Below are 14,698 nucleotides of genomic sequence, written 5' to 3' on the forward strand. Positions count from 1 at the left end.
CTCTATCCCCGCAATTGGACGATATCTGAGTGGTATGGTCGTGCGAAGGAATTCTCATTGCACCGTGGCCGTCTCGGAGCGATTAACTTCACGTCTCAGGATCATGCACCCGCTCCCTCTACCCCCTATATCCTCCTCTAATCGAGGTCGCGCGTGTACCACGCCGTTTCTGCTTCTGATATATATATATATCGCATTCGCCAAAATCCAGCAACGACAGGCTCGCGGTAATATTCAAATGCGGCTCGCCGCAATCGTAGCATACCAGTCCACGAGACTCCGGTGCGTTGTACATTATCGAAATTGTCAATCGCCGTTCAATTAACTTCAAAGTATGGCGGCGCGCGGCCCTGGAATTAGCCGCGGAATATTCGGCTTAAATACCGTCAACCGACGATCTTACCTGTCTTCAATAAATTCAATCTTTTTTAACTGTTAAAGCACAAGGTAGGAGAGGAATGCATTTAAACCTGGGCCTACTAGTCGGACTCGCAAATGAGTACTAACAAGGGTGGGGCACGGGTGTGGAAATCGCTTTTGGAATGACGCTAGGTGCAAGGTATAGTACACAGCTAGCGTAGCAAAAACTGCGGCGGGTTTTATTAAAGTGAGCTTTCGTTTTTTGTCATTTAAAGAAATATTCAGATTGTCGTGTAGTATACAGTGAATGATTTAAGGTTTTACTTCAAGCTTCTTATACTTTGTAGTTCATCTTACTTTTTTACTTTTGCAAAGTAACTAAAGATCATCGATACGTAGTCTAAACTGATTGCAAAGATTTACATTTTGATTGACATCGATCAGAAGGAACGGATTTAGTTCGTCGCGTCGACATGCACAAACTGACAAGTCCATGTGAACAGAGAAAACTGCTTCCCCAGTGATTAGGGTTAATCGTGAGACGAAGGTGTGAGCCCCAATGATACAGTTCATTCAATGATGCATTGAAATGCGCCTCGTGCACTTGGAAGATCGATGGCCCCTGTTTGCAATTCGAATTAAATATCGTCATCTTTATTATCAGAAAACAGGAGCGTGGACCGATCGAGTAGCACGCCAGGTGAAAAATCATTACTGTTTCCATGGAAAATCATCGAATGCTGTAACGTGTTACCCGTTAGTGAATGTCACGTCATGATCGCGCGTCATTTTATTTTACGAGAACCTGTTCGCTCCCTTTAACGTAGAAAACGCGCGAAGATTAAAGGACGCTTTGATAGTCGCGCTCTGTGGACGTCTTATTACCGTTTTTAAGAAGATAGAATAGCGCGAGATGGATTTTTTTAAAAGCGGTAATAAAGCTTGGCGTTCAATCATGATCATATCGAATGCACATAATCTAACATAGAAGCCACGACCTCACATTTTGAATTCAAATGTGATGGATGTATACGTTGTATGTTGAATAAGAGCCCACTGTAGCCATTTCAGTGGATAGACATGGATGCAATGTCGAATCTACATTCTTTATCGTTAATAAATACTTTTCTTTTGTCCAATGTAATTGCAAATTCGATAACGTACAAGGGAGTTCAATGTGAGTGCGGAGGATAAACAGTGCCTGTGTCGTTGACGCTGGTTTCGAAGCAATAGTGCTTTCACAAAATTGCTATCAGAGGAGGAACATCGTTGGTCTGTGAAAGGCTAAATTAAATAAGTATAGGGGAGAGTCCTACAGCACCGGCCATTTCAACTTTTTTTACTCTAACTTGGGCTATAAAAAGTAATTTGTAAATCGTTTTTCTACAATTTTATCATAAAAATTACGTCTACAACAAATATCACAGGTAAAATGATCGATATTTTCTTGGTGTGTACAGTGCTCGTGAGCCCAACCCTTGCATTTCATGCACTGCTTGTTCACCAAAACCTAGTTTAAGTTTACTTTAGTTTAGTTTAGTTTAGTCTAACTTTCTTTTATAGTAGCATTTTCTCTTTAATTTCTTTAAAGAAAAACCTAAGGACTTTAATTATAGGGAAAAGTTTTAACAACAAAATTTGGCTGGTAGAGGTACTGCACGATAAGCACGTAAAAAAGTTTTAGGTTTGATGCGTAATATACGAAGCAAATTGCAAAACCGGGGCATTTATATATACCTAATAGTCTGAAGAATAAGAAATCAGCTATGAGAAATAACGTTTGTCGTACGGAAAACCAGCGTAAACAGAGTTAAACATCTTAAAACTCTGGTAATACTGAAGAAAAAGAACGTCACTATAGTATTTATTTATTTATTTATTTCTCCATTGATAGTGCAATTAACTAACATTAGAAGCGAGATCTAGCTTTGGACGGTACTGTAGGACTTTCACCTAAATGGCAGTTTTGAATAAAAGACAAGTGGATGCTTTGCTATGGCTTCTGAAATTGTCTTAATTATAAGCTAAGAAGAGATGGCAATTTTATTTACTCTAGGCTGGTGCTTAACAATGGGCCTCGTTAAAGTTTTTATTACATTTCATAGTGTTTCAGAGGTTGCTACCCGCTGATTAATATTTTAAATAAAATTGTAATTTTTACTTAAGACAAATTCATACACCAGGCACTCTGTAAACCTCAGAATAGTAAATGGTAACCCGCTTTACCAGCCCACCCCAATGCTAGTACAAATACGTGGAAAAGAAAATTGCATTTCTATTCTTAAGAAGCACAAAATGTAACTGGAAAAAATAGAATGCATAACACACGGACAGGGTGCCCCGTGAAAAGATACAAAAATAATTTTTTTGGGTCAAATAAGCACCACCCTACTCTATATTTACTTAATTTACATCAAGTTCTCGAGTCTAGTTTTGATTTGGTTTTTTCTAATCTTCCTAACCCTGCTATAATTTAAAATTTCATAGAATATTCTAGATGAATTTCATACGCAATTTTTTTCTATCAACAATCATAATCGATTTGAAAATCATAGATACCGTCACTATGCACATCCCCTATACATTCACCACTGCCTGCAAGTAACGAATCAACCGTTAAATAATTCGCAGTATCTTGAAATTGACCGAGATTCCCCCTGAATGGTATCGAGCCAGCTGTCACGCAGTATTTCAAAGACTGCTAAAAAAAACACTGGTAGTTCGCTAGAAGCCGCAGCAGTGCCATTTATCCAGCAGAGCCAGCAATCCCACGTGGCAGTCGTAACAAATGCGCCACGTGGGGTGAACCGTGACCACGATGCTTCCATCGGCCCTTCGCGATAAAACCCATGGAAAGTGAATGCGAGCAAAGAAAAAAGTAACCGAATATGTTCACACGCGTGCACCCCTAGCTGAGCATCCGATCGTTTCGAAACCAGTCGGTTAGAAGTTTAGCCGTAGCCGAGATGGGAATGATTTCTTTTTTGTTCCATATGTGGAGATTCACGTACGCTTTGCACGCGCTTTGTCTGTCCCGAGGAAAGCACGAAACAAAAAAAAAAAGCACCCTCGAGAGAGCGAGAGACTTTCGCAGGTACGAATAACGATCGTTGTTGCATCCCCCTCTCTTCCACCCCGACCCGCTCTTCTAGCATCGGGACACGCAGGAAACGCTGACGGTCCTCGACAGGTTGGACCTCGACACCGAGAAGCCGACTGACGAGGAGCTGGCAAGAAAGTTCGGTTTCGAGGAGGCGTATTACGAGGGCACCCTCACGTGGTGGCAGAAGCTCAAGCCTCAGATGTGGTCGCTTTTCGACGAACCCTACTCCTCTTTCGCAGCTAAGGTTCGTATACGTTTTACTCTATGTATTACTGGGGCAGGGATTTCGAATCGAGGAAAGAATCGACTTGGAAGTCGCCTCAGTAGCCCTAGTGAGGGGAACATTTCTTCCACTTACTTCTTTGGGGTGCGTAAAGATTGCTGGGGCAATTCACAAAGGGATGATCCTACACCTCAAAATAAATTCAAGCTCTAGGAGAAATTTCTGTTTCGAAGTGTTGAATCATCCCTTTCCTAATTGTACCACTTACAATAAATGTTGTAATGATTACTAGAATTGTAGTGATGGGATTAAACACATCGCGAGTATTTTTCTTTGTTGGAGATCTACTCGGTTTTGTTTGAATGTTCGTCTCGTAATTCAGATTTTTGTATTATTCTGATATTCAAAATCTATTGCAACTTTTTTACTTGAGTCATCTCTTAATTAAATGCCTAAAACACTACAGCGGGTAGCTCCATAGAAAAAAAACCTTTCGTTTGTTGTCGTTCCGTTGATTGCGACAAAGAAGTGGATCAAACTGAAAAAGTTTCAACGACACGGTTCCGTTGTAAACAAGTTTACGCTCAATGAAAAAGTTATTCCCGATAATAACTTTTCCGTGTCCAATAGACCACGCACAGTACCAAAGAGTAAAATTCGTCCGTATTTGACGTAACTGGAAACATAAAAGTGTGACATATTGTTCTGTTAATTCTGTCTTTTCGTGGGCATTTCAAGAACGAGTGTCGATAATTTAAAAAACAACTATCAATTCTGTCCCCGAGATATAAATGACACTACTAATCGTAAGCAGGCTGTGAGACTCATCGATGTCATTTATAGACACCATTTGAATAATATAGGATGCAAGTTGTATGGTCAGACAAGCGTATAGGCTGGCTACCTGAATCGAAGCGCACCGCGGTCTTCAACAGCTCGTGGGGAAGTCAATTCCAAAGTGTCTACGCTAGAAGAAGTATTATTTTCTAGAAAAACCTTAAAAAAAATCTGCGACCTTTAAGCGATATTCGAGAAACAAGAATTTGTTTATAATTTTCATGTTGTAAAAATGAGATTTTGGGCCGGAAGTAAATGGGTATTTCCGGAAAGGTGAATTCTTTTTTATTAAAACGAAAGAAGACTCAATTTCGTGTGATGTATAGTTGCTGATATATAAATTCCTTTAGAGACCCCGTTTTCGCGAAAATAAGCAAAAGTTGCAAAGTTTGATAGACTGTAATTTTTAAACAACTTCGAAATCAAGAAAATGATGACTTAACCCCCCCCCCCCCGCTTCTAATTTCCTGCGGACTACGTCGTATTTCAGTTCCATTAGAATCCTAGACATCGACCGCAAAGAGCAATCGATTTCGCTTGGAAACCCCGCTGTATGAAAGTTGCTCGAAATGAAAAATAAATTTGCACGAATGCCCGTACGACAGCAGCAAAATGGAGGGAAATATGTCAGCGCGACAACGTCTAAAATTAGCGTTGAGTCTTTCACACGGAAGTAATTCTTCGAATACATTTCATTTCCACGGAATTTCCGCGATAATATCTTTCGCTTCGTCAGTTATCAATGACAAGTCCTGGCGCCCCGAGAATAACTAAGTCGACAGCAAAGAAGTGATTAAAGAGCACTCGCGAATAGGTGGCCGGAATTTACTTTCCAAATTACTTTTCTTTCACCTTTATTTTCGTTTTATCGCGTCTTATCTGAGCTGCCTATATTACACCCCTCTCGGTCATTATGGTCTTCCACTTCGAATGCTTTTTCACGATGAGTTCTATTACTCCGACTCGCGAAGCCTGGGCGAAGTAATTACAATACCTTTTCATTCCAATTTTCAGATCACTATGATTAATTTGAGATCACGTTACGAACAGGCATAATGAAAGCCTCTCCATAGTAGACTCTCCGATGAACTTTTTAATTCTATGCATCGCCTACTATGGCAATTTAATTTGCTGCATAGCTAATTCGTGCAGAACAGTAATATATTAGTTTCTCTTAACTTCAAATTATGTGAACAACGCATAATATATTGCAAAATGCAATGCCTATCAATTATGTTTTATATGCTAATATTTGCATTCGTTATCGCCATTAATTAACTTATACCTTAATTTCCCCTAGCTATTTAGAACTCAGATTCTGCGCAAGGTTTCTGTAAAACTTTCTCAGAAACGCTACTGTAAATTCAGAGAAGTTTATATCCTGCTCAATCCACCCCAACTTGCCCTAAAAAATCAGGTTTACCTTCAAAACTTGGAAATTTACTTCTACTTCATGCTTCTCCAGTTTCACGAGTTCATTTTGCTCCCAGGAAAAATCATACATGCATTATTCATCCTCTGAAAAATGTTCCACTTTGCACATAACAAGTTTCAGTGGCGTAACTTGCATAATTCCACATGGAGCGTCGCCAGTGAATATTTGCTCCCTTTTTAGTAACAATTTCTTCCTCGATACGATGCTTTCTCGGATTACGTCGTTTTTCTCCGAAGGGTTAATAAAGTGTATAAGAAATTGCTGTCACCTCGGAAGCCATTCTCCGCCTCATATTCCTGGACCTTTTATATATTGACAGTATTAAGAAGCCCGGATATAGCTAACGAAAATTATGTTTCACGGGTCGACACAAAATGGGCGAAGATAATCCGGGCACTAAAGAAGGGAATTCATTTCATATATTTTCCAAACTTTGAAAAATTGTGGAATCAGTAAACACTGTGGGTCAATTTTTCTTTAACCCGTCGTGGTCACACGGGGTGTACCGCACCCCAGGCAATATCTTTCTTCGCCAATGTTTCGAAAAATCACTTTATTCCACAACTATTTTTCCACCATATCAGCATTTACATTTCTAGAGATATACGGAAAAGAGGATATATACATAATGAAAATGAACATAAAACGAAATACAATACAGTTCCTTTAAAAGAAGTAATTGCTCTCCCTATTATCTTTCCACCCTCGAACTAGGGGATTCTTACTCCCATCAAAAGCTGCAAGAAATTTCTTCTTGAAAATTTCCTCCCACCATCCCAGTCGATTCTATTTCTAACACGGTAGTAGGTGAAGTTAAAAAGTCATTGCTGGCTTAATATATCCCATCGATGCTCCAGCACCTTCGCCATGGCTTAACCGTAACGAGGGTAATTTCTTGTTGAAGTATGTCCTGGAATCAAGGATCTCAGTTTAGTTCCCCCTCGTTAAGCCGATACATAAAAAGAGAGAGGAACAATCGCCTGCATAAATTCTCACGTCGGTAGCGGTTCGGCCAAGTGCTCACCGAAATTACCAAAAACTAGTTTTTTCGAAGAAATCTGGCCGTAGCGGCACGTAACTTTAGCGTAGTTACAAGCAGCGAGCCATACTGAAACTCCCGTGATAACAGGATTTCCCTTCGAGCCTGAAAAAGCGTCGACAATACCCGCGACAGTTTCAATTTTTATGGTTCACCATTACTCTCCGCGAGACTTTATGGTCTCTTTGGATCGGGTGTAATTTTCTGCGCGTGGCGGCTAGCATAACGAAGTGCAGTCTTAAAAACTGCGGTGAAGTGGAAGGCGTGCGAATAATCCTTGAAATTTTACTCGAGCTCATGATCACGATCTTGTTAGATTTTTCGTTTTTGTAGCGTCTGAGTTGTATTCTACTCGTGAGGGTTTCTCTGTGGGCAATAATTTATGGGAGCTATTTCATTGTAAAGTGATTACATTCAGTTTTGCTTCTGTACATTCCTCAGACGAATAGTAGAAATACTAATGTCACGGTGTAAACTTACTGTACAATCTCCGAAGACCATCGAACGCGTGAATTTTCTGCGTCCATAACCGAATTTCCCTGAAATGAATTCGCAGGTGATCAGCATAGTCTCAGTCCTCTTCATCTGCATCTCGATCGTCTCGTTCTGCCTGAAGACGCACCCGGACATGCGCGTGCCGGTGATCGTGAACCGGACGGTGAAGATAGACAACGTCACCTCATGGGCGCTGGACAAAACGCACACGAACGCTCACGACTTCTTTTTCTACATCGAGTGCATATGCAACGCCTGGTTCACCCTCGAGTTCCTAATACGGATCACCGCCAGCCCGAATCGCTGCGTCTTCATCAAGAGCTCGGTGAACCTGATCGACATGGTCGCTACCCTGAGCTTCTACCTCGACCTGGCCCTGCAGCGTTTCGCCTCCCATTTGGAGAACGCCGACATCCTCGAGTTCTTGAGCATCATACGCATCATGAGACTGTTCAAGCTCACCCGCCACTCCTCCGGCCTCAAGATCCTGATACAGACGTTCCGCGCGTCCGCGAAGGAGCTTACCCTCCTCGTGTTCTTCCTGGTCCTCGGCATCGTGATATTCGCCAGTCTGGTCTACTACGCGGAACGCACTCAGTATAACCCGAAAAACGACTTCAAGAGCATACCGCTGGGCCTGTGGTGGGCCCTGGTCACGATGACCACGGTCGGTTACGGGGACATGGTGCCGAAGACGTACGTCGGAATGTTCGTAGGCGCGCTCTGCGCCCTGGCTGGTGTACTCACGATCGCCCTGCCGGTGCCCGTGATCGTCAGCAACTTTGCGATGTATTACAGTCACACGCAGGCGCGAGCCAAGCTACCGAAGAAGAGGCGCCGCGTACTTCCGGTCGAACAGCCCAGAACCAGGGCACCAGGCGCGCCAAGCATGTCGGGCGGGCCGGGGGCTGGGGGCCCGCCCGGATGCGCCCAGCAGCACATACCACCAGGTGGACCAACGTCGGGCGCCGGCGTTTTGGGCCCCGGCCTCGGGCAGACGCCTGGCGTTGGCTGCCCTGGCGGCCAGGGGCCCCAGAACAGACGGATGAACGCTATCAAGACCAATCATCCCAAGGACGTTTCGTTCGCCACGAAAACAGGTAAGTTCTCGACGCTCGCCTAAGGGCCCATTTTCCGGGGACTTGGGGCTGGGTCCGTAGGACGGGAGGAGGCAGTGTATTGGGGAAATAATTCAGTTATTGTGTCTTGAAGCGAAGGATAGGTTTTCACGTCTCAAGTCCGACGCGATTTCTGACATTTCGATAAAATAAATGAGTCCTCTTTACTTTCTCTGAACCCTCTTTTCGACTGTCTTCCCAGAAGTATATCATCGTTGATCGATTTTGTGTTTACGAGCGCAAGGAAGTAGTTAATGGGGCTTGAGGGGTTAATCGCTGGGGCCAGGGACGCTTCTCCTTGTGAGGAGCAGGGATTGGGGGTAATTAATGGATGAAAGATTGAAAAACATTGATTTGTAAGGGGAAAAGGCCGCCCCGAGTAGTGCAACTGATTTCAGGGCACGGTTGGATTAAGCACTCGATGAACATAAATGAATGAGAAGGGGTTTTAAGTGAATTAGAAGACTGTTTACGGGCTGTAGATTGGGAATATGCAGTGTAGATGAAAAGGAAATTTAAAACTCATATTTCTACGCGTCTGCATAGGTTTATATATTCCGTTGCCATCGCTACTCCACCCTAAGCAACCCCTTAATAATAAAGAATGCAACTTCTCCTACAGTTTACACATTTCAAACGTTCTTTTGACCATTACTGTACAAAAACTACGAAATGAGCGCCCACAACTCCCAGCCACAGTCCCACCCCGTGTCGACAACCAAGCCGCCCAAGGAACGTGTGAAATGGACTACAAACAAGCTTCCACGTTCTGTCATCCGAGCTCCACACAGATTCCTGCATTTTCGAACCTCCCCGCCTACCTGTGCCCTTTCAGAACTCACCATGTATGCAGACCAATTATCGTTCACAAAGGGACGCTCCCGCGCGAGGGGGTTAACCCGTCACCGTTTCAAACGCGAGCCAATTTAACAGTAATTGTCGCCCCGCGCGCAAAGGCCTCTAGTTTCTTTGTTTTCCTTTTCTTCTTGTACGGTGGGTTCCAGAGGAGGACCGGAGGAACTCTAACCTACGGACTAACGGGACCAAGACAGCCGGAGGTTTGGGTTAAGCTGGAACCAAGACTACTCTCCACTGCCGAGATGCGCTCGACCGGGACGTTCGGACGACCGTGTCGAGAGGGGAAGGGGCGAGAGAACCGAGGACGTGGGGGAAGGATTTCCAGTGGAACGGGGCTCAAGACGGGTATCAAGATTGCACGGTCTATAAGGGAATATTAGATCACTGCGGATGAAATGTCGGATTTTTACCGCGACGAATCTGCGACGCTCTCCACGGCGACACCATCGTGAATTATTCGAACCCCCCCCCCCCTTTCCCCTTCTTTCATTCTCTGGTGGTGAGGGGGAGGGGGAGAGAGAGAGGCCTTTTGATCGATGCATACGAGAATCTCAACCGCCAGACTTCGTCGTGTCGAGCTCCCGCGCGTTTCACAGGTTATTAACCCTTCGGCTGCAAAAGCTGACGGTTATTTACATGGACATCTAAGCACTGGTTAGTCCTGGGTTTCAACTACCTTTTGCATTTTTTGCAGTCAACGTACGCCTACGAGTAGAATGCAGTGGTGAATTTTCAATTGGGCTGCTTCGCGGCTGAAGGGTTAAGGTGGGTCCATGTATGACAAACGAGCACGATCGAAGAAATATAGATGGACACAAACGGACATGGATGAATAGGAGTAAATGCGTGAGAGCAATTAAGATACGATTCGTACGTATTTGTTAAGGTTCCAAACTATCGATCACCGCGAACGCGAACGAAGCTTTTAATTAAATCACGTTCCCTTGGATCTGCCTACCTTGGACGACCTGGTAAGCCAAGGAACCGACCAAATCAGCATTGAATAAATAAGCTTCGTGGGCGTAGAAGGTTCGACATTTCGCATGCACCGATCAAGCCATTATTCATGGATTTCTCGCGATCCATCGTTCACTTGTATCTCTTTCTCTTTTTCACCTTACTTGCCCTGTCATTCGTATCTTCCCCTCGCCATCGCCTATCCCCTAACCACCGTTATATCCCGATGAACACGTATCATCCGCTCGCCATCATTCGTAGAACACAGAATGCGCGTTTGAGTTTGTACCAGCGGCGGGGATCGCGTTAGGCTGGGTACCCACGGGTATCACGCAACGTGTGATGCAACATATAATTGGTGGACGTATCTCGAACTAGTTGCCATGGAAATGTTAGTAGTGACGGTACTAATTTTGGAATCAAGTATTTATGAGTTAAAAAAAGAAGAAGTCATTACAAGCCTGAACTCTTTCGCTCGCATTTACTTTACACTTTTTAACATCCGTACTCAAACGGTTGAGGACTGAATTCAGTTTAAATCCCTCTTATAAACCCTTTGAAATTAAAATAACGATGGGCCATTTCTGTTTAAAATTGCCTGGTCGACAGTAGCCCGTACATTATTATTATTATTATTATTATTATTAAGCGTCTTTATTGCGCAAAGGAAGAAAATAAGGAAGGCAAAATAAATAGAAAGAACAGGACTATCGCAAAGGCGAGGTTCAGTCGTAACCTTACATATTTTTCTCATTATATTCAATAACTTCAGTTTACTGACAATATATTTTCACGGTCCATTCAACTCGCTGCCAAATACACGTGTGTCGCATCACGCGTCGCGTCACAGCCGTGCGCGCCCGGCTTTAGCCGCCGGCCGCCATAGACGTAAGCCGTAAAAAGTGTTCGTGCACGGGGCGAGAGTGTAGGGGCTCGTTCGAGGCGACGGGGAATATTCAACGGCAGGCGGAGACGTTGATGGCGCGCCAAGCGAACGACCCCCTCGTCCCTCGGCGCAGCCGAATATTTTATGAGCCGGAAAGCACAGCTTCGCTGCCAAAAATTCCTGAAAGTATCCGGTGAATGTTGCAACAGCCGCGTAATGAGACTGCCGGACCTCGGGGAGCTTAAATATTTGTGTTCGGGACGTTAGTAGGAATTTTTGTCAGGACTCGACGTCGTACCAGGGGGATCCCACCTGCTCGCTTCACGACCACCCCGAATCGCGCCTAATTCCTCGGAATTCACGCACCAGGAAACACCGACACCTTGGATGTCTCTTCAAAACGATTCGAGGTTAATGGGCAACGATGCAACGAGGTTCATGCTCCTCTTTGTTTCTGGCATTATAAAAGTTATGTTGGGCGGAACGAGATTCTGTACCAGGAAAACTGCGGAAACATTCAGGCGTTTCACTGCATACGAGGAAAATGGAGGGCGGTTAGTGGGGCAATGAATTTTAGTTCCGCACGTTATTTTGGAATGACTGGGTGGTAAAGGGGAACCATGTTTATTATCATCGGCCCATGATTCATACGTATCTTTATTATTCATGTCTATTCGCTGATTTTTTATATATTCTACTAATTATTGTTTCGGGGATTTAATCAGGGAGTAATTATGTTGGGGTACATTTCCTTTTCAATTACTTAAAAAGGACATGTTCGCTAAATTATTCTAAAATTCATTTTAATGAAACGGAAGGTTTATTTGTGTGGTATGGTAATGATTGTAATGAGCGTTCTACTGCTTTTCTAAATAGTATTTAAATCAGCAGCCTCCGATTTCCAGAATATGGATAATTACTACGTGTTTGGTAACAGAGTAGAGGAGAATCTTCAGGGGTTTTCCAAGTTACAGGGTAATATTGCGAGGGCGTCTCGTTTTTAATGGGAGAATGACAGACGAGTGGTGACGAGTGATGCGATGGTAAGGGATCCTCGCTGTACACGCACGCATGCACACGTATAAACCTCAAAGTTTTAACACGCACATACGTCCACGTACGTGTAAATATGCGGATCATTGGTGATCCAGGTACGAACGATACAGGCAGTTCCACACCTCCTCGTTCCATCTGCTTTTAGGTGCTTTCTATTTAGACGAATCGGCGATTCCCCTAGTCAGAAAAGTGGCAACACTTGCCGAACAAAAGAAAACTGCTAAAGCCTCCGCGAGAAACGAGGTCGTTATGAAATATAGGTACTTTTGGTGGGACGATAATTGGTATTGTTTAGGTTGGCAAACTTAATAACAAATTCAAGTTTTGTGTTTTCCGGAGAAGCGAAAGTAGTAGCTGTGGCTGGCCAGTAAAGTTTTCTTTCTACTTAGCAAAATGAAAGCTCGGATGGTAAAAATCAGAACGAAATTTCAAGTTATTTTTAATGGAAGAATATGTCATGGAGATTGTAATCAAAACTGAAGACCAAAAGATGAGCAGTAATTAAAAAGAGATTTTTAATAAGTTTGCGTGGCATTAAGTAGGCAAAGGTATATATATATATATATATATATATATATATATATATATATATATATATATATATATATATATATACACACACACACACACACACACTTTCGGCAGCGAATAAAAACCAAAGGCAAACGTGTTAAAAAATAGTAATTGTAAAAGTAGCTATAACAGTTTTCGTAGTATTTTATACTTTTTTTTACGTAGCCTGTCTTTTGTTCTACAGTCGAAGTGAATATTTACAGCAATATCACTTTTAATAATATTTAAGACAATCTACCATACGAAAGTGACGATTCAATTGCAGTTTTGTTAATACGATATTTAAAAAGATTGTTTACCTTTCAAGACGTCACGTACTCGTTTCTCGCGACGAAGCAAAATATACTTTTGCAATTCGTGAAGCACTCCTTTTGGCATAGTTGCAAGAATCGCTTCGGATCGTATAAATAGGAAAGAAACTTTGTCATTTAACCCTTAAGAAACTCAGAAGTTGTAAATTGTCATATCCATATGGTTCCACTGTCTTGAAGATGGAGATTCTTTCTGGAACCAGTGATATCGTTTCTCGAGTATCCTCTTTCAAATTCCGCGCCTACTCGTGGGTCACTACCATAATCAAGTTTCCTGAATACACAAGTAAAGGGAATAATAATTGAAAATCAGCCGTGTCCTAGGTAAATATAAAAATTGACACGTTAGCATTCCTTAAATAAAATAAAGTGAATCTCAAAGTATCGCACAGTCATTGGAAATTACTTTAAGGTTCTATAAGTTTTCACTACTTTAAATGGTTGCTCGAACGTTGCCAAGTAAAACTAAACTGAATTATAAAACGCTGAAAGGTTGATTCACTGGAAACCACTGGAATCCACTGGTCCGGCACATTTGTTTATCTTCATAATCGCGAGAGGCACAAAGAGAAAATTGTGAAATCCATTTAATTCCGTCCGTCAAGCTACCGCACATTCACGCATTTCGTAATAATTTCTGGTCGCCTGGCCTTGAAATTTCCAAACGAGCAGAATCCAAAACTACAGCATCGCAGAAAATATGGTCTGTGGCTGTTAAAAAAAGTCTCGAGCTGGATGCAAGTAGAATTTGTGTCACCGCTTTAAGCGTTCGAGGCAGTAGAAGGGAAATGACTGCAGCTTCATTAGTCCAAAACGAATTTTAAATCTTACTGGGAAATAAATACGATGCTTTCATGAAATCATTTAACAGATTGATGAATTTCACTACATACTCGAACATATATTTATGCACGTGTGTAGGAAATATGACATTTTTTAAATTAATAAACTTTTTACACCGTAGCAATTTATTATAGTCAATCGGGTCTACTGAAATTTCCTTCGATCGTCATAACTCTAAAAACAGACGTAGTAAAATTAAAATAACTAAAATACTGATTAAACCACAACTATTGATTATTGCATATTACCAAAATCAGACACGATGATATTTCGCTATGTACCTAAATTTCAATACATTGTTTTAAGCTTCCATTATATAGAACATATGGTAAGAAAAGAATCTTAATTGTTAGAGAAAAAAATCGAGATAAAGCATTGAACTACAAATACAAGCAATAGGTATACACCATATATTATTTCGAAAATAGAAACGAAAATATCACCAAACACTTAAAAATGTAAAATGCATATACACGATAGTATTTGGTCACAATCATTCAAGTCATTTTCTAAATAATACGTACGACAATAATTTATTCTTAAAGAAACGTTACTACTGAACACGAAGAAAGGGGAAAGAAGTAGTCGATAGGGAAAAGTTTCC

At 42.2% G+C, this 14,698-nt stretch overlaps 1 protein-coding gene across 1 annotated transcript in view; it reads left to right on the forward strand.

Moving 5' to 3' along the window:
- The window catches only part of LOC143374761 (potassium voltage-gated channel protein Shaw), a 29,523-nt gene extending 16,508 nt beyond the window's left edge, over positions 1 to 13,015 (forward strand). Inside the window, exons 3-5 of the mRNA XM_076823183.1 lie at positions 3,513 to 3,707; positions 7,554 to 8,592; positions 9,615 to 13,015. Coding sequence (XP_076679298.1) covers positions 3,513 to 3,707; positions 7,554 to 8,592; positions 9,615 to 9,679 — 1,299 coding nt within the window. The 3' untranslated portion in view covers positions 9,680 to 13,015. The remainder of the gene's footprint in view (positions 1 to 3,512; positions 3,708 to 7,553; positions 8,593 to 9,614) is intronic.
- Positions 13,016 to 14,698: the final 1,683 nt, after the last annotated feature.

This window comes from Andrena cerasifolii, chromosome 11 (assembly GCF_050908995.1).
Source record: "Andrena cerasifolii isolate SP2316 chromosome 11, iyAndCera1_principal, whole genome shotgun sequence".
NCBI lineage: Eukaryota > Metazoa > Arthropoda > Insecta > Hymenoptera > Andrenidae > Andrena > Andrena cerasifolii.